Source organism: Esox lucius, chromosome 1, assembly GCF_011004845.1.
Source record: "Esox lucius isolate fEsoLuc1 chromosome 1, fEsoLuc1.pri, whole genome shotgun sequence".
Lineage (NCBI taxonomy): Eukaryota > Metazoa > Chordata > Actinopteri > Esociformes > Esocidae > Esox > Esox lucius.
In genome coordinates this window covers 28,085,079-28,105,589 of record NC_047569.1, presented here as the reverse complement: position 1 = coordinate 28,105,589, position 20,511 = coordinate 28,085,079, and the positions used below count along the sequence as shown (strand labels likewise).

Below are 20,511 nucleotides of genomic sequence, written 5' to 3'. Positions count from 1 at the left end.
ACTGATAGAAACACAAACAACACCAAGGTGATCCAGTTGTGGGACTATTAAGGGAAGGAGGACGAAAAAAGAAGGAGAGAGATGTTTGGATAGTTTCCTCAAATGAAAGGGGCCACTGTTAGAGAGCCAGAATGACCGTTAAGGACAATAATGCCTCCATTTTACCCAGACAGGTAGCTCATTAAAGACACCCTGGCATGGGGAGAACCAAGGAGATTGAGTTCCACACAGAGGTACTACACACTGAGGAATTTCCACAATTAAGGCATCGAGGAGAGATTGTTTTGGAGCGTATCGCCTGCTCTTTGAGATTATACTCCCGGCACTGGGGATCCAATAGGTAAGAGGGCCTCTTGTTTTAGGATCAGATGTTCTTCACCAGATCTTGTAGTAAACATGTAACCTAACACTCAAACATTAGCGGTACCCCTACCCCGGAATGCCACAAGCAGCTTAGACATTTTGAAAGCAGATTTCTTTTGTGACATTTCTGTTCTTATTTTGGTAACATGTGAAATGTGTTCTTCTGTAGTGCTCTGCTATAGTGCAGAAGGAGCAGTGTTGTTACACTATGAACGTTGTAGTAACATGTGCAGTTGCTACATGTTGATTTTAGTTGAGTCAGAAAAGACATGCTGAAAAAACACAACAAAGCAGTTGAAACTGAACTGTTGCTGTTATGGGTGTGAATGAGACAAATGTACTATAAATAAACAGACATATGCTCCTCCCAGAATCAGATGACTTAATTCACAAATGACTAACACACCGACCTCATGAAACTGTTAAGTAATGGTATCTTACAACCCACAGAAAGTGGCAAAAAGGCCTGAAAAGTCTAGTTTCTATTGTCATAAATAGTTGAAAATAGTTTTGGAGCAAAATTCCAGGTGATTTACGTGATTTAAGTAACAAATGCTGTTGGCATCAAGGCTTTAGAAAGTCCCTCAGGGAGAATACACTGCAGAACTGAGCAGGTAGAGGAAAGGCCTGGGCCTCACAAAAAAAACATTATTAAACTTCAGCAATTATGGATTCTTTTTATGCTGTAGGAGCAGTATTATACAAGAGCTATTACCAAACCTCACACTTGATCATTCTTAGACGAGTGAATGAAGTGGATTAATAGATTAGACTAATGGATTAAACTTACAGACTCAGTTTTTTCCCTCAGACCATAAGGCTCCTCAACCAGCAACACTGATCTGTGATCATTATGATCACATGAACATCAGAGATTGCTCTGATGTCCTTCTTTGTACATTCAATATACATTAGAATATTTTAATGTACCATTGATAGGCATATTACACTTATAATAAACTCTGTCTATGTGCATGTGTGTAATGGGTAATGTAATTATTCTATTCCTGTGGGTCATGTAGAAGATAGAATCACTGTTTTAATGCGTAAGCATCTGTCACCAAGGAACCATGAAGCGTTGAAGAGACAGTGAGTCATGGTGCTCCGTAATAATAGAGAATCACATGCGTCATGGCATGGGAACAAAAACAATGGCGTCATCAGGTGTAATATTGTTTGTAACGCTTATTTCTTATTTTTACTTTCCTTTTTTACCCGTTGTCAGGTTTTTTTTTTTAATAAAGGGATTCATTTGGAGAATGATCCCTCTTTTTAAAATGTCATCAGATCATATTTTCTCAGGGGGTATTACTGAACGAAATGCCACGGGGTGTTGTGGCATCAAAGTCTCCAATAGTGAGGACTGTACAACAGTCGAGTGATCGAAATAAAGAGAGAATTCTGCCTCCAGCTTGGTTTCGTTAAAGTACAACTACTCAGCATTACAGGAATGTCAAACGAAAACACATCCCCAAATGTTCTCTCTCGGTACACTGTCATTGTTCCTTATAGACTTTGAAACATCCATTTATTATTCTAAATAGCCACAAACAGAAAATGAATTACTAAATGTTTCTATTTAATTTAAAAAGTACAGTTTGTTTTTATTCTTTGTACTCTTCCTCCCACACTTTGCCTCCCTCCCCTAACCCACTCTTCCTCATCACCCCCCTCCAGCCTGAGTTAACTGATCCAGGAAGTCCAGTATCTACTTGTTAGTCATTATTAGAAGACAGCTGCCTGATGTGTCTATGTCGGTCCATAGATAGGACAGGAAGTAAGAAGTGACGTGGCTGCTAGGCACACGTAACCCTGGAAACTGGTTTGACCTGCTCCCGTTCCCACGACAGGTGAATATTTGAGCTTGCTCTTTTTCCAGAGAGACGTCTAACAACGGGGAACTCCTGGTTTCTACAGAATATTAAACACCTCAAAATGTCTGTGCACTTGTGTCTAATATTCCATGGTCATATATTGAGGGGCGTGGGCGCAAGTCTGATGTTCAAATCTGTATTTACATTTTGCAAGCTTGGTACATTTAGGTACGTGCCTGCAAGCTTATGTTTGCATGGTTCTACATTTTGTTTTGTGTTTTGAGATTCCTAAGTGAAAATTCATTCCGCAAGCGAGAGAGGGGTGGGCCTTCCGCTTTTGACCAATCAGTTACATTGGCATTGCTACAAACAATACCATTGGTTGGATAAGTCCCGAAATGGCGATGCTGGTTCCCACAGCTCTGAAGGAGGCAATATGTAAGATTTGTACAGCACTACCAGCAGAAAAACAAGCAGAAATGACCAATAGACATCTGCAAATAATGTTTTAAGATAATGTTTAAAATTATATTTTTCTACAAGATTAATCAGAGAAACTGACATAATCCACATTTAAACTTTCCGACGATTAGTTTTGGATTGACTTGTAATCTCCTTATACTCGCCTTAGAGTTTATTTATGGAATACAAATAGTATCACTCTTTTTTTTTCATTTACTCTTTGGAATTTACCATTGAGATTTATAGCCTACATCATTCTGTAGGTATTTTCTAATCAAATTTACCAAGCTATTGTGGGGTTCAGTTTTGTTCGGTTTGGATGTTGCTTTTGTTCTTGAATGTTGCCTGTTTGGTTAATTTTTTTCCTTTGTTCTTTAATGTCGCCTGTTCTTTTTGTTTTGATTGTTTACACCTGTTTTTTGTTAGCCCTCTTTAGCACCTTATTTAGTTTGCCGAGCTCTGTCAGCCCTTTGTCTGCCAGTCTGTTTTTCTGCCGTTTTGTTGTTTGTTCCCGCCTCAGATTCATTATTAAATCCTTTTGTTGTCCTTTAACTCTGCGCCTGGTGTCCTGCTTATCCCTAAACGTGACAGCTATATACAACTTGATGGGTTCAAAACAGCAATACTGTTCCGTACAGCTTTACTGTACAGTTGATCTACCTATTATCTTCCTCTTGCTGCAAAAGCATTGTACTCACCCACACACCCCCCTCTAACAACAACTCAGTACAATTCACTTTGCACAGATTAGTAGTATGAGAATGCATTTTTCACATCTTCTATACCCATATCTCCCAGAATCAAATACTTGGTTGTGGAAGATTTGAGTGTAGATATGAGTATTAGTGATTAATGGAGTCATTGGTCCCTTCAAGGTGGGATTGTATCTTAAATGTTTGGAGTGACAGACCAAAAAGGAACCGTTCTTTGTTTTCACATTAATTAGTTGTTTAATAAGTCTTGAACATCTGAAACAATATAAAAACGTCTAAATAATATAATGGACATACATGGCTGTTAAATAACTGCCATTTTCTGACACATTGATTTTGACAAATGATTGCCCCCAAAAAGTCTTCCTCCTAGCCCTGCCCTAGTCTGACCTTTGATCCCAGAGATGACCCTGGGATCAGTGTGGGAGTAGGGCTTATTAATCACATAGTGCAGCCCAGCCAACCCTAACAACCTGCCAGGACAGGGCAGGTGTTTTTTCTCTGATAACTGACAAAAGGAGTCTTTATAGTTGGATTTACGCCCTGAAACATTACAACTTGGGCTGGGTCTGGACACACACTACAGAGGAACTCATGATGAAGTGGGACCCAGAGAATTGGTGTTTGGGAAAATCTCCTGATATTTTTAGTTAGTGATGGCTAGTTAAGTAGGCATGCAGAGGGGTTTCTTTCAGGAGGCATAGAATATCTTGATAACTAAACTGAACAAAGCCTGTGACTGTCTGTCTTTACCCAGTATGCAGATCTCATTGGGACAGTGATTCAGCGTTTCTTCCCAAGGTTACCGGAACTGAACTGATATGTAGATAGAAAGAAATGGAGACTCATTCTAAAGCACTAAGGTATTCATATCAACATTTGTATCCAGCCAGTATCACGGAAATATAATTTCTGAATACTTGGATTCACATAATGCATGCAATGGCAGAAGGCAAAGCGCTATAAACTTGTATTTTTTAAAGCAATACAATTACAACTTACAATGCATGCTGCAGTGTACAGCGGAAATATGTTTTCTAACCCCCCCCCCATCACCCACAGCTGACAGGCTCAGGGTCAAGTTGCAATATAATGTCTCTGGATAGAGACCTTGTTGTCCTCTTTGTTGAATCACAAAATACATTAGAAGCAATCTGCTGTCACCTATGCCCTTGGAATGATTTAAACAGAAAAGGCCACAGTGCCTCTCAATTGAAATATGGACACAATACTCACTTTGCCCTGATGGCTACCTGTCGATAAAACTGTGTGAACTGAGTGAAGCAAAAATATATAAACTGAGTGAAGCAAAAATATATCTTCACATGTCATTTGAATGTTAACGTGTTGCCACCTTAAAATTGACTCCACCTTCCAATCTTCTTCGCTGTATAAAACAAGGTTGAATTTCTTTTTCCCAGTCTCTCCCTAACTGACTAAAGCTTTATCCAGGGCACTCTAAGCCAAGGAGATCCGATATCGCCTTCATCTAAAGAGGGCTGTGCTCTGAGAAACAGAGTGTCTTCTATCCAGACCATACCTGAGAGACTCAGGGATAGGGTGTGACTGCTGCTGCTGAACCTAGCCCAGAGAACTACAGCCACAGACCAAGACCAGGACAGGATCACCAAGAAGACAGGGAGGAACTAGTTCCAGGTATGGCCTCGGCCGGCCTGGAGATTCTGGCTATGATCCTGTGTGTGTCTGGCTGGCTGGGGGTCATGGTGGCCTGCGGTCTTCCCATGTGGAGAGTAGCCGCCTACATCGGCCAGAACATTGTCATCTCTCAGGTGATCTGGGAGGGCCTGTGGATGAACTGTTCAGTGCAGAGCACGGGCCAGATGCACTGCAAGGTCCACGACTCCATGCTAGGGCTGCCAGTGCACCTCCAGGCAGCCAGAGCCCTGGTCATTGTCTCTATGGTGCTGTGTATTATTGGCATCGGCCTGTCTGTAGCCGGGGCCAAGTGCACCAACTGCAGCTCGGACATGGGCAACAAGCCCCGCATGGTTCTGGGGTCCGGCGTGACCTTCATCGTGGCTGGGCTGCTGTTGTTGACGGCTGTGTCATGGACGGCTAACGCGATCGTCCTGGACTTCTACGACCCGATGCTCGAGGAGACTGGGAAGAGGGAGTTTGGGAACTCGCTTTATTTTGGATGGGCTGCCTCCTGTCTGCTCCTCATTGGGGGAGCTTTGCTGTGCTGCTCTTGTCCCCCGAAGGCAATACAGGACAGGAGCGGGGCAGGGTCCGGACCCCACAGGTCGGTCGACTACTCAGCTGTCAAATCTCCGATGTCTGTGAATGGATATACAAGAAGGGACTATGTGTGAGAGTCTGTGTTCAATGGGATTGGTATCAAGATAGCCCTTGAGGCTGATGGGACCGCTGAGATAACCTGCCCCCTTTTTATCTGACAGCAGGCTATAGGTGTAGCACAGAATAAATGCTATCATGTTGATAAGCGTATAAGAAACTTACGATTAATGTTAGATGTGTTTTGCATGTCCATATGACTTCTGTAGAGATGGAGTCAAGTAAAGTAAATCTGATGGTAGGATTAGGAAAATATATTTTAAATTTTCTGGTACAAAAATAGCGTAGCAAATGAAATGTGATGTGAAAAAGTCATTAAAATATATATATTTTTCAATGATTTTTGCTAATTACTTTTTTCAAAGTTTTTTCCTTTTATATAAATAAACATTTCAGCTTAACTTGAGTTATGCTCATTATGCAATATTTATTTTTTAATTATTTTTACCATGGCAACTACAGAATATGCAACCATTTGATACCATCATTTCAGTAATCATGCTTTATTTGTTTAAAATAGTATACATCATACTGAGAAGTATGCTCTGTTACATAGGCTTGTGCACAGATTCGCCACGGAAAGTGGTCTTATTGCCAATAATATCTCCACAGGAATATGTGAGATACCCTAACACATACCCTAAAATAACCTCACATACCGTGCTAATTCTTAAGGACAAAACATGCTTAATACAGTCAGGTTCCCAACTAAACATTGAGACAGGTTCTGAAGAAATAGATGAAAACATTAGAAAGGCTCAGTAAACTAGCATCCTGTCTAGGGGGCGTTGTTGTACATCAAGATAGGCTTCTGCTCCTGAGAGCTTTTGCACTAAGGCAGGAATTCCAGCATGGCATAGCAACACCACACAGATCACCAACACAGTCCCTTCACCCCGCACAAATTCAGTTTTAGATTTCAATGCAAATGCAAGCTGCAACAATGACCCATTTGTTTTCCATGGCGACTGCCCTCTGTTACTTTGCATTGTGCACTGTTCCGCTGGTGGAGTGAAACTGACCCAGAGATAAATGTGGCCATTGAAAGGGGACGCAGGTAACCCACACTGTAATCATGAATGAACATCAGCCATAATGATCCCATTGATCTGACAAATGGACTCTGAATTTGTTTATATTTGATTCTAGCCTGAGAAACATATAAGAGGAAAACAATATTAAATCTGTCTAGAAGCATAGACTTATGTCTCGATTCAATTAAACCTGCAAAGCAATATTTGCGCACTAATATATGTGCCCAGAAAAACAGTAATCCGTGGTTTAGTTTTCTTTAAATAGCCAAGGCAACCTTTAGCCACTGCTAGATAAATTAAATGGAACAAATCGGGGAATATGAGCATTTTTTATGCTCAAATCAAAAGAAAAATGTATCCAAATATATACTTGATTTCAGGTATTTTTGAGAGTTTTTGTAAAACATTTCATTGATAAAGGAACCTCAAGATAAAATCAAGACTTACTCTCTCCTGGCAGTGAAACATGTGTACACTAAATAAATGCACATCTGCAATAATTGTAACCCAATCATCAACAAAATATTGTTATCTGGTAAGAAGACAGCAATAATTAACTTCAGATGATGTCAGTTAGAATAGGTCAGAGCTTAGACAGAGCCAAGGCTTATCGCTTGAAAACAAGCCTGAAAAAGGTTGAAAACGAGACTGAACAATATTGGTAGTATGACAGAAGTTTGTTTTAAGTAGACACTATATTATCAAAACCAATAGCCCTCAATCCAGGTTTATCAGCATGTTTGGTTTAGAAACTAGCCAATAGTGTTTAACTACAGATGGCCACCACGTGTTCCTACCCAGCTCTCTCTCTCAGGGTTATCAGTAACGACAGAACAAATGTACACTATAAAGAGAGAGATATTACTGCTGATGTCTTGGTGTGAACATAACATAACAATTATAACCATCAGTTGGGACTTTTCACAGGTGTTTGCTATTCCCAATTGCTTATAGTTATTACCCGGTCCATTTTTAACCATTTCGTTATCCTTTAACCATTTAGCATCAGAGACCTTGGCCAATTATTGACCTTCTGCTTCAACCCAAACACAGAGGAAGCTACCATGGCACAACCATTCAATCATTAATCTCTTTGTAGGTCTTGTTAAGAAAATAAAAGAGGAATATATATGATAACCACCAGGCCAACCTTCATAGGACTCCCCCTTCATCCATTGTGGTGTAATGATTGCACTGAGTACACAGGCTGTGAGAATTCCAGAGCAGAACCCAGACAGCGAAGCTCTTCTGAGCATAGAGTTACGATAGTGAGGAGAGCAAGGACACCAGTATACTTGCTTGCAGAGGACGACATCACGACGAAATGGCTGTTTTGGGACTAGAGATCCTAGGGTTGATCATAGCAGTCCTGGGATGGATATCCAGCATTATGTCCTGCGCCCTGCCCATGTGGAAGGTGTCTGCATTTATCGGGGTCAACATCGTCACGGCTCAGACCATCTGGGAGGGCATCTGGATGAACTGTGTGGTCCAGAGCACGGGCCAGATGCAGTGTAAGGTCTATGACTCCATGCTGGCTCTACCACAGGACCTCCAGGCTGCCAGAGCGCTAACAGTCATCTCTATAGTCCTGGGCATCATGGGGGTGCTGGTGGCCGTGGTCGGGGCTAAGTGTACCAACTGTGTGCAGGATGAGACTACCAAGGCCAGGATAATGACCGGAGCTGGGGTGGTCTTCATTGTGACATCGCTGACCCAGCTCATCCCTGTGTCCTGGTCGGCCCATAGCATCATCATAGACTTCTACAGTCCCATCACCATCGATGCTCAGAAGAGGGAGATTGGAGGGGCTCTCTACCTTGGCTGGGCTGCAGCCTCTTTTCTCTTCATTGGGGGGTGCATCCTGTGCTGCAGTTGTCCGCAACAGCCTGAGAATAGGTATAAAGGGCCGCCCTCTCGAATGTTGTATTCCCCAACCCGGTCTGTGGCCCCCAGCGTATTTGACAAGAGGGACTATGTCTGAACAGATCACTGGTGTATGATAACAGCTGCTTTCTGCTCACTCCAAGTGGACAAAGGACATCTGATACCAGTAATGTTGTTATATTATGTGAAAATAATTGCTTTTACTGGCTTGTTTAAGATATAAGAACAACATCTAACTGGACTTCATGTATTTTTTTTTTATACAGTATGCCTAATATTATTGTATTCTATATTTGCAAGATTAATTGAAACCATTTGTGTTGTTAGATTTCATATTCTATAGACTGATTGAATAATAGATGTTGTCGTGCATATAGCTTTTGCGGAGTGTGAAAACAAATTATTGTAATGTTCATTATATGTCAATTTCACAATAAAAGTGTTTTATATTAGCCTACTATCTTTACTTCAAATATTTTAAGATGAACACAAAAAACCAAACCTTTTTCTAAATGGTAAGTGCTTACAATTTAATTCAAATTGCTAAGTGATTTGCCACATGGCACATTTCTGTGCTACTTGTTATACAGTTTAAAATTCTGTTTGAGTCTGCTGCCAATCAAAGACACTTGGAAACTCAGAAAACTGTCTCTTTGTCATTCATTCAGGAAATAGCAGGGCTTTTCCTTCAGCCATCTTGGGGTATCCATGGTAATGATGTGTTGAGTTGGATTCTCTTTCATTTCTGCTATCTACGTTCCTGGCTACATTTCAAATGTATTTTAGCCCTCAGATAACAAGGAGCATTACTCAGACCCCGACTTTCAGCCATTTCAAAATGGCCCCCAGAACAATGAGGCTGTTTCACAGCAAAATGGATCATCAGAGTTAGTTGTCAACACTGGGTCATGGAATGTTAGGGGGCAAAGTCTATTATCCCAGGGTCTGAAGCATATCTAGGGGAGACACTCCTAGTTGTGAGGAATTCAAGGGTGCTGGAGTCAGTGACAAACAGACATGACTGTTAGACCAGATGAAATAGAATGAACAAGACAGCTTGTAGCCGAATACCTTAGGTCAGAGGAACTGAGGTCAGACAATCTTCTCTTAACAGCTACTTCAAAACTTCTGTGACAGAATGATTGCTCTGAGCTCAGCAAACAGCACTCAACATCTCAATTACATTGAAAACATATCTACAGTGGATATAAAAAGTCTACACACCCCCGTTAAAATGCCATGTTTTTGTGACGTAAAAGAATAAAATCATGTCAGATCTTTTTCCACCTTTAATGTGACCTATAACGTGAACAATTCAATTGAAAATAAAACTGAAATCTTTGAGGGGGAAAAATTAAAAAGAAAAACCTTACAATAACCTGGTTGCATAAGTGTGCACACCGTCTTATAACTGGGGATGTGGCTGAGTTCAGAATTAACCAATCACATTCAAACTCATGTTAAATAGAAGTCATTACACACCTGCCACGATTTAAAGTGACTCTGATTAATCACAAATAAAGTTCAGCTGTTCTAGTAGGATTTTCCTGACATTTTATTAGTTGCATATCAGAGCAAAAGCCATAGCTGCAGAGAGTTTCCAAAGCATCAGAGGGATTTCATTGTTGAAAGATATCAGTCAGGAGAAGGGTACAAAAGAATGTCCAATGCATTAGATAAAACATGGAACACAGTGAAGACAGTCAAGTGGAGAAAATATGGCACAACAGAGACATTACCAAGAACTGGACGTCCCTCCAAAATGTATGAAAAGACGAGAAGAAAACTGGTCAAGGAGGCTTCCAAGAGGCCTAAAGCAACATTAAAGTAACTGCAGGAATTTCTGGCAAGTACTGGCTGTGTGCTATTATTATAATATTATTAAGATGAAATTTCAACAACCAGACACTTCCTGTCAGTTTCTCAAATCAGTGTTGTGGAATTTTCCCCCACTCTTTCTTAAAGAACAACTTTGACTCACAGTGGGTTTTCAAGAATCAACTGCCACAACAGAGTTTAAGTTTGGACATAAGCCATAACAAAACGGACAGCAAGGCACAGTTGGGTACAATGGAGCAATGTAGGCAACACCAGAATACTTAAGCAATAAGGCCCAACAGGCAATGCTGTTAACACAATCACAGGTAAAGGAGTTTTTAGCTTGATGCAAGGCAGAGGGTCAGTCATTTTGTATTTGGATGTAAACAAATCACATTTCATTCTTCCCTTCGTGTTGATAGTTATTTTGGTCACAAAACCTATCAAAAGTGGTTGTAATGCAGGCTGCCAAAAAGTATTGTCAACACTTGCTAGGGAGCTGGTACAGTAGCGGTCAAACGTTTAGATACCAATTTTTTTATTTGTTTAGATTTTAAAGAACAGAACAGAAACGTGCAATTCAGTTCAGTAGAGTAAAGTATTATACCATAATACTTGAGTAAAGTAGGGTACAATACAGTACACTGTGCTGAACTATACATTTGACTGTGGTATTCTTTTCTGTTCAGAACTATATTTTTCTTTTACTATACTAATACTCTATGTTTCTCTACTGTAATCTACTACAGTATTCTCTATTATAAAATATCGTACTCCAAAATATTTTTTCAAACTTTGATAGATGTTTATGTTTCGACCAAAAACATCTGGCCTAGATCAGACCAGATCTTATTCCATTCAAGACATCTGTTTTGGGACATGACCATAAAACATACAGTTGTGCTCAAAAGTTTGCATACCCTTGGAGAATTGGTATATGTACCATTTGTAAAGAAAAAATTTGTAACAAAAACATGTCTTTTATTTCTTATGGGATTCACATTCAACTGTAGGTCATAACAGAATGGCACAATCATTAAACAAAACATGGCGACAAAGAAAAACATTTACTGACCCCTGTTCAAAAGTCTGCATACCCTTAGTTCTTAATATTGTGTATTTCCCCCTTTAGCATCAATGACAGCATGCAGTCTTTTGTAATAGTTTTCTATGAGGCCCCAAATTCTTGCAGGTGGTATAGCTGCCCATTCGTCTTGGCAAAATGCCTCCAGGTCATGCAAAGTATTTGGTCGTCTTGCATGAACCGCAGGTTTGAGATCTCCCCAGAGTGGCTCAGTGATATTAATGTCAGGAGACTGTGATGGCCAGTCCAGAACCTTCATTGACTATTTATACACAGACACTAATTGCAATTTAAAAAGCCACAGGTGTGGGAGGTTCACCTTTAATTGCCATTTTCACCTGTGTGTGTCACCTTGTGTGTCTGTAACAAGGCCAAACATTCAAGGGTATATAAACTTTTGATCAGGGCTATTTGGGTGATTTCTGTTATCATTATGATTTAAAAAGTAATCAAACAACTATGTGATAATAAATTGCTTGATATGATCACTATCCTTAAATAAAATGATTTTTTTGATTTTTTTGCATGATCATATTTTCAGAATCAATGCCAAAATTTCACAATTTCTCCCAGGGTATTTCAATATTACGAGCACAACTGTATATAATAAAATTCAGTTAAGGTTTAAGGACTACAATTCAGGAGTTAAGGTTTAAGGACTACTTGTATCTGAGTTCAATATTATGATCACATCTGTATATAATAAAATTCAGTTTCAGGAGTTAAGGTTTAAGGACTACTAGTATCTGAGTTCATCAATCATTAGCAAAAGTCTCTTTGGTTGCTTTTCTTTTAGGGTTATGTACAGAGCAAAACCACTAACATGTAAAACGACAGCCGGTTACAGCTGGACAACAGCATTACTTATCTTCATTAATGAATCAGACAAAATGACATACTTCCAAAGTGTTTTATTGCTTCAGTTCTGAAACTATGCTGTCAAGTCCCTGTTTGTGTGCCTATTGAACAGTAAATGGCCTCCATTGTAGCTAAAGCCATTGTGAGAGCAGTCATGTAAACCGATAGCACTTGTCCTTTTAGAGCTGCATGGACAGAGAGAAAGCTTCGGTCTTTCCTTTTCTATGTGATGTCATCTTCTTTCAGGACTCCTCCCTTCACCTGATCTGAGATATAAAGGATACTTTTCTTCCCTGCAGCCCCAGAACATTCCACTCAACACACATACAGGTACCAGGGGCTTCATTTAGTTAATTGGCGTTAGTGTCTCTGGCTTGGGCTTGTCTCTTCATCTCTGATCCACTGTCGGTTCCCCCTGGTGTCTTAGGTCAGGTGTGACTGAACACAGAGCACTGAAAGGAGCACAGAAGCATCTCCAGCAACAACAGAGGTACCGCCATGTCTGCTGGGTTGGAGTTAGTGGGGATCGCTCTGTGCATCTTAGGATGGATCATTGCCATCATGGCCTGCGCCCTGCCCATGTGGAGAGTCACTGCTTTTATCGGCAGTAACATTGTCACGGCCCAGGTCATCTGGGAGGGCCTGTGGATGACCTGCGTGGTCCAGAGCACGGGCCAGATGCAGTGTAAGGTCTACGACTCCATGCTGGCCCTCTCCCAGGACCTCCAGGCTGCCAGGGCCCTCACGGTCATCTCCATCCTCCTGGCCATCCTGGCGGTGCTCGTCGCCATCGCCGGGGCTAAGTGTACCAACTGCATCGAGGACGAAGCATCGAAAGCTAAAGTTATGATCATCTCAGGGGTATTCTTCATTGTGTCAGGAGTTATGCAGTTGATCCCAGTGTCCTGGTCGGCCAATACAATCATCAGGGACTTCTACAACCCGCTGATAACAGATGCTCAACGCAGGGAGCTGGGAGCAGCACTTTACATCGGCTGGGGGGCCTCAGCCCTGATGATCCTCGGGGGGAGCCTCCTCTGCTGTTCCTGTCCACCTCGGGAGAAGAAGTACAACCCCTCCCGAATGGCGTATTCTGCCCCGCGGTCTGCCCCAGGCGGTCCCGGTTTTGAGAGGAAAGATTACGTCTGACAGGACAATGGATGGCATAAGGACTTTTTGTACACAACCAAAAAACGATATTCTACACCTATTTTAATAGTATGTCTAGAAAAAGACATGATGGATCCCAAAGAGACTCCACAGTGAAGTGATGTTTTTTTTTTTACCAATATGTTTGTTTGACTATGTCCAGTATTTGACTCTGTAATATCTTTTCTGACAGCAAAGCATGTAAGTTCCATGCTGGCTGTGTGAGAAAATGGAAAGGACTGTGTTCATTCCATTTAGGTTTGGTGAAGTAAACAAAGGTTATTGATTAGCTCAGTACAAACTGTTCATTAAATTACAAGGTTTTATGAGGAGAATAATTTGTGAACTGTGCATATCCATTGAAATTAATAATACAACTAATATTATAAACATGATCATTGATATAGCGTTAGTTTTTTTATGATTATCCATTTCGAATCATTTAAAATTCTGTCCATTTATTCTTTAAATTACAAACATTATGCAATTTCTATAGCTTCAGGCAACAACTCTACATTACATTTTAATTACTTTAACAGTGATATCTTAAATACTCAATCATTATCTTTTCAATAACATTTCTTTATGAAGCATTACCTAGGTTTCTGAAAGGAAGAGAGGCCGGTACACAGATTACATTTGACTGACGCTTTCAGAAAAAAATCATGAAGCTGGATATGTTTTTATTACAGATTCTTTATTACAGAATTTTTTTAGTTTTTTTGTTGGATTTTCTTATGGACATTTTTTACTGTTTGTTTTGTAAAAAAAAGTTTTGTAAAAGTCTGTGAAAGACGTATTTGTTTGATGGTAATAGTAATTTTCTGTGTTGAGGGTGTGACTTTTTGATATGAACATTCAGAAAACGATACTGTAACTGTATTAAAGTCGGTTACCTGAGCTACAGACAGATGCCATCTGTGTGGCAGTGAAAAGAGGGAAGGGGGCCTGGGTTAGGAGCAGACCAAATATGAAGGCCACAGTGTTTTTTGACAATGATGCAATGTCTACATTGTCCACCTGTGTCCGTTCATTACAGGTTAATGTGTATTCGTTGTGCAGCATTGACTGCACTTCACCTGCTTTTTAATAAAGATGGATTTTGCTTCGTATACTTTACTGTTGTTTAATATAATAAGCGCCTGCACACATGCACACCATGGGAAATTCTATTTTTTTACTTTTGCAGGGTTTTTTTTCAGCCACTGCGAAGGTGTCAAAAGCTGTCATAAGGATCAGTACATGTGCCAGTGTTAAGGCAGCCTGATATCTCTTTCATGAGGCCTTGTTACAAGACAACAATCATCAACTTAACCATAAAAGCTCTAAACAGTCACAGACGAGATCCTGTTACAGGAGCACGTGACAAAACATTATGTCAGCAAAGAAGTGATGACAGAGAACACTGAAATCAGTGGAATCTTAAGTCAGTGGAATCTTAAGTCAGGGGAATCTTAAGTCAGTGGAATCTTAAGTCAGTGGAATTGAAAGTTTAAAACCAGGAAAGAAGTTGCTAGGTACCTGGAGTCACCAGGGAAAAGGCCTTCTGTTTTTCATCCACTATGAAAGGAACAACACTGCCCCTTTGTGTACTGTTCTTTGTTGAAACATACACTCTACATGCTCCAACCACACAAAATATCATGTGATTTACAGTATGGTTCAAAAGATTTGTTGCTGTGGTTGCCTTTTGCCTGTAATCGGCTAAGAGGTCAGAATTGAGCTTCCTGTGTAAATGTTGCCTGAGATCAGTCCAGTCAGAATGGGGTTACCTGTAAATGCAGCCTGTGAAATATTTATTGAGATCTTATAGTTAATACTGGAGAGAAAAGTCCCTTGAGACTGAACAGTCACACCTTACACCTTACACTAGATCGCACTTCCTCTACATATCAATGTCAGTCCTAAAAAGTAGACACCATTACTGAATCCATTTATATTAAATAACTTTTTTATATAATATAGTTATTTTAAAAAATATATAAAAACAATATATATAACTTATTTTTTATTTTAGCTTTAGGTTGGAAAAGTGCATAGTTCAGATTACATCATCCTACAAGAGAATCAAATTGACACTATAAAGAGAAATTATTGATTGCAATATCTTTTGTGCAAATAATAGTATTCAACTAGTATAACAAATCCATCCAGAACTAAATCCATTTTAATTTGCAAAACTATCATTTGCATTGTTTCATTGCCTGACTGATGGCTCTGACTCCAACTTAGGATTCATAAGGTGCCATATATATTTTTATTTTTATTTTGGAAGTGTGATGTCTGAAAGCTTCTGTTTCAGCAGATGTAGAAGTGTGGAAAGTCCATTATTATTAATAGACTGGTCCTGTTTAGTACTGCTTGCTGTGTTGCATATGCTGTTCAGATGGATATACCCAGCTGCCAAGCAGGGTGTTAGTCATTAACCCCACCTCATACTTATTAACACAGAGGGTACATGACCCCTCCAAGCTCCCTCCATGGTGATATATTTGGCTCATGTGAGCAGCAGTCAGTGCGTTAAATTGAAAGGTAAGGTTAAATTAAAAGGTAGTGTTTATATAGAAAACAAATCATTCTCTCTGACTTTAGTCATAACATTGGAGTTCAGAGAGATTATGGGATAATACTTTATTGTCCCTGAGCGGGAGTTTTTCTTGGACAATCATGTATTCCGTTTGGAAACAGCTGCATATTTGTAATTTTCAAAGGCAAACTTCCCCTTTGGGTAAATAAATTATCCTATCTCTAGGCTTAAAATGTTTAGAGAGAAGTAGTTGTTAACAGCGTAAACATTACTTGTATTAGTCTCCTAATTGAAACGTTTAATTGCTTGTTTCAACACTGACATGTTTATAACAGTTTGTTAAAGATGATTTTAACACTAAATGAGGCACCTGTCTAAACCTCACAGCAAATATTGTAGCTCCGTTAAATATTTGTTTCCATGGGTTGGCTCTCTGTCTCTCTCTCCGTCTCTCTCTCTGTCTCTCTCTCTGTCTCTCTCTCTGTCTCTCTCTCTTCGTCTCTATGTCTTTCTCTCTGGTTTGGTTTCTATGGAAAGCGAAACCCTGGCTGATCACATGACCGATACTGACTATGTGAAGTATAGAACAAGCAAAGAAGTTGTTAAGCACCTGGAGTCACCAGGGAGAATGCCTTCCGTTATTCATCCCCTATGAAAGGAAAAACACAGCCCCTTTGTGTACTGTTCTGTCTTCTCTGTTGGAACATACCTTCAGACACAATAGTTGGTTTACATGCTTCGACAATACAAAATATCCTGTGATTTACAGTATGGTTGAAAAGACATGTTGTTTTGCAGATTGGGCATTGTACCCATAGAATATCTAAAATATGTTTTAAGTGCAATGAACAAAGTGTAGCTACAAAGATATTGATCCTGTGGATGTCCTCAGGCATTGTTCAATGTATTTTCCAGTCTTCTATAAACATTTCTGGAATCTACTTGTTTACTGTATCAACCATCCCTAAAATGAAAAAAATGCTTTCATGATGTCATGATTTCATGTCGCTTAAGCATAACATCATTATCTTGGTATGTCCACCTCCAGTTGATCCTTTTACATTTCTGTTTCTTTCGTTTTAGGGTGGTGTGCTGTTTAGACAAACCCTCTTCAAACCCTTCAACACGTAAGTCCAGTCAAAGATAAAGAGAATGACTTGTACCTGACACCCATATAACGGTTCTTTCATATCAGTATTATTCTTGGTGTTGAAACTTAGGTCAGATTGTTCTGGAGAACAGGCCCAATGCTTTGTTTTTGGAGTCACCCACTGAGCAAAGGATGTTGAAAGACATCTTTCTGTTCAAAAGGAAACAGATATCAAATGATTTTGTTCAGTGGGTGGTGTCCACTTGGTATTGCATCATATACACTGAACAGAAATATGCACACAGCATGCAACAGTTTTTAAGATTTTACTGAGTTACAGTTTGTCTAAGGAAATCAGCCTATTGAAATTAAATCATTAGGCCCTTATTGTTTTGTGGATTTCAAATGACTGGGAAAAGAAATACACATCTTTTGGTCACTTATACATTAAAATCAATGATTCAGAGAACCAGTCAGTATCTTTGGTTGCTTGTGTCATGCAGCATTACCAATCACCACATAGAGTTAATTAGGCTGTTGATTGTGGCCATTGGAAAGTTGTCTTCTTTAACGGTTGTTCTTACAGGATATTTGAGGCAAACACTGTTGTACACATCAATCCAGAGCCAATCGCGTTTGCGAACTGCAGTGAATGCCCTGGTAAGGATTATATGAGCACGCGGATGCGCTTTCCTGAGTATGTTCGTGACAGTATGTGCAAAAATCATTTGGTTGTGCAAACCCCCAGTTTCATGCTCTGTCCATGTGGTCTGCAGTTGTGAGGCTGGTTGGATGCACTGTCATATTCTCACAAGGACATTGGGTGCGAGTTATGCTAGACCAATGAACATAGCTGGTAGACAACTGAAAAGTGCTGCAACTACCTCTATTTGTAGACTCAGCACCCCCTGACAAGAGTCTAGAAGTCACAAGAGCTATGTAGAATCTTGCTACAATTCTGCAACCCAAATTGGTCGACGAACAAGCTGTTTGGTGAATGCACATGACAACTTAATTAAATAATGAAAGAAAATGGATGCCTGCCTCCTTGGCAGCATTGCTTCTTGTCCCCCTTTTTAGTTTTTTTAGGGTTAGTACAGTATGTTTGTTTTGGTTAGCATGATTTGTAATACAATTGTGAAGAGAGGAATTCATAGAAGTTCAAGCAAAGTATTAATTCACTTCTAATTGATAACAGACATCTAATATGCAAAAAAATCTACTTTTGGGATCCTAAGAAGCCCTCAAGATTGGACTTCATGTGGGAAGGTATGTGGTTTGGAGTATGAGCTTTTACAGTGAAGGTGACATCCCACTTAGCAAGAAATCACAGTCTTCTATTTTAATGTCAGAAGAGGTATTTTTAACATGGAAAACATCCTTTATTCAGAGCCTAAAATTAAACTTGTTTTAGATGGCTTTAACATTTTGCAAACCAGGAAGGCTCTTGAAAACATTCCCTTCCTTAGTTGAGAGGTGGGGAGTTATCTCTCTGTACATTCCTGCGTTTGGTATTGCAACCTGAAACCAAGGTGACCTGATATTGAAGAATAACACTGGATATTTCCTTTCATTCAGTTTCATCCCACACAGTCAGATATTTACTGCTGGACCTATTACTGTGTAAACACTTAGTTAATGTGGGAGGGATTCACCATTAGCTGCATACCAGAACTATAGTCTGCTGTTTTAAAAACACCAGTGTCCATTAAAATTATACCTGAAGTTCTTCTTTTATTTTCAAAGTGAAGATGCCTCTCTGGAGAGTAAATGTGTACCACTTTAGGTATCAGGCCTATTTACATTCAGCTCAGCTGGAATACCTAAAATATAACTTCAATCAAACATCAATAAAATAAGACAACAGTAATGAAACCATATGAAAAATATTTTAATTTGCAGTGTAAAGGAGATTGCATATTCTTTATTACAGTACAAGACACCATCTACATACAGAATTAATTAACTACATGCATCATGATGATATGCAAAGGCATGCCACTGTTTGGATAAACTACACTCTCCTAAAGGATTATTAGGAACACCATACTAATACTGTGTTTGACGCCCTTTCGCCTTCAGAACTGCCTTAATTCTATTAAACGATGCCCAAATGGCACTAAGAGGCCTAAAGTGTGCCAAGAAAACATCCTCCACACCATTACACCACCACCACCAGCTTGCACAGTGGTAACAAGGCATGATGGATCCATGTTCTCATTCTGTTCACGCCAAATTCTGACTCTACCATCTGAATGTCTCAACAGAAATCAAGACTCATCAGACCAGGCAACATTCTTCCAGTCTTCAACTGTCCAATTTTGGTGAGCTCGTGCAAATTGTAGCCTCTTTTTCCTATTTGTAGTGGAGATGAGGGGTACCCGGTGGGGTCTTCGGCTGTTGTAGCCCATCCGCCTCAAGGTTGTGCGTGTTGTGGCTTCACAAATGCTTTGCTGCATACCTCGGTTGTAACGAGTGGTTATTTCAGTCAAAGTTGCTCTTCTATCAGCTTGAATCAGTCGGCCCATTCTCCTCTGACCTCTAGCATCAACAAGGCATTTTCGCCCACAGGACTGCCGCATACTGGATGTTTTTCCCTTTTCACACCATTCTTTGTAAACCCTAGAAATGGTTGTGTGTGAAAATCCCAGTAACTGAGCAGATTGTGAAATACTCAGAGCGGCCCGTCTGGCACCAACAACCAAGCCACGCTCAAAATTGCTTAAATCACCTTTCTTTCCCATTCTGACATTCAGTTTGGAGTTCAGGAGATTGTCTTGACCAGAAACACACCCCTAAATGCATTGAAGCAACTGCCATGTGATTGGTTGATTAGATAATTGTCAGCACCTTGAAAATGTTGACAAATGCTAAATTGAGGTCCAAAAATTTTAGGACAGAGGCAACAAAAGACTGGAAAAGTAAGGTAAAAAACTAAACCTGGTGGAATATCAAACAACAAATTGGGTCAATTGGCAAAAGGTCAGTAACATGATTGGGTATGAAAAGAGCATCCCAGAGAGGATGGGTCTTTCAGAAGTTAACATGGGGAGGAGTTTACCACTCTGTGAAAGACTGCGCAGGCGAATAGAGCAACAATTTAAGAATGTTTCTCAACATAAAATTGCAAACAGTTTGGGGATCTCATCATCTACGGTACATAATAAGATTCAGAGAATCCAGAGAAATCTCTGTACACAAGGGACAAGGCTGAAAACCAATATTGGATGGCCGTGATCTTCGGGCCCTCAGGCGGCACGGCATTAAAAACAGACAACTCTGTAGTGGAAATCACTGCATGGCCTCAGAAACCCATCCGAAAACCATTGTCTGTGAATACACATCACTGCATCCACAAATGCAAGTTAACACTCTACCATGCAAGGAAGAAACCAT

General features: G+C 40.0%; 3 protein-coding genes across 3 annotated transcripts; all 3 read left to right on the top strand.

Annotated features, from left to right (window-relative positions):
* The first annotated feature begins 2,129 nt into the window (after nt 1–2,129).
* Nucleotides 2,130–5,932, top strand: LOC105029777 (claudin-4). Its single transcript, XM_010903336.2, has 2 exons — nt 2,130–2,213; nt 4,774–5,932. The coding sequence occupies exon 2, from the start codon at nt 5,011–5,013 to the stop codon at nt 5,683–5,685; it is 675 nt and encodes a 224-aa protein (XP_010901638.1). The 5' UTR covers nt 2,130–2,213; nt 4,774–5,010; the 3' UTR covers nt 5,686–5,932.
* A 1,924-nt stretch (nt 5,933–7,856) lies between these two features.
* Nucleotides 7,857–9,010, top strand: LOC105029859 (claudin-4). Its single transcript, XM_010903451.3, has one exon. It carries the CDS (start codon nt 8,027–8,029, stop codon nt 8,684–8,686), a length of 660 nt encoding a protein of 219 aa, XP_010901753.1. The 5' UTR covers nt 7,857–8,026; the 3' UTR covers nt 8,687–9,010.
* A 3,630-nt stretch (nt 9,011–12,640) lies between these two features.
* Nucleotides 12,641–14,612, top strand: LOC105029945 (claudin-3). Its single transcript, XM_020040933.2, has one exon. It carries the CDS (start codon nt 12,848–12,850, stop codon nt 13,496–13,498), a length of 651 nt encoding a protein of 216 aa, XP_019896492.1. The 5' UTR covers nt 12,641–12,847; the 3' UTR covers nt 13,499–14,612.
* Nucleotides 14,613–20,511: the final 5,899 nt, after the last annotated feature.

What these genes read in the sequence shown, in the direction of transcription:
- LOC105029777 (XM_010903336.2), top strand. Translation starts at nt 5,011, where the DNA reads ATGGCCTCGGCCGGCCTGGAGATTCTGGCTATGATCCTGTGTGTGTCT.
- LOC105029859 (XM_010903451.3), top strand. Translation starts at nt 8,027, where the DNA reads ATGGCTGTTTTGGGACTAGAGATCCTAGGGTTGATCATAGCAGTCCTG.
- LOC105029945 (XM_020040933.2), top strand. Translation starts at nt 12,848, where the DNA reads ATGTCTGCTGGGTTGGAGTTAGTGGGGATCGCTCTGTGCATCTTAGGA.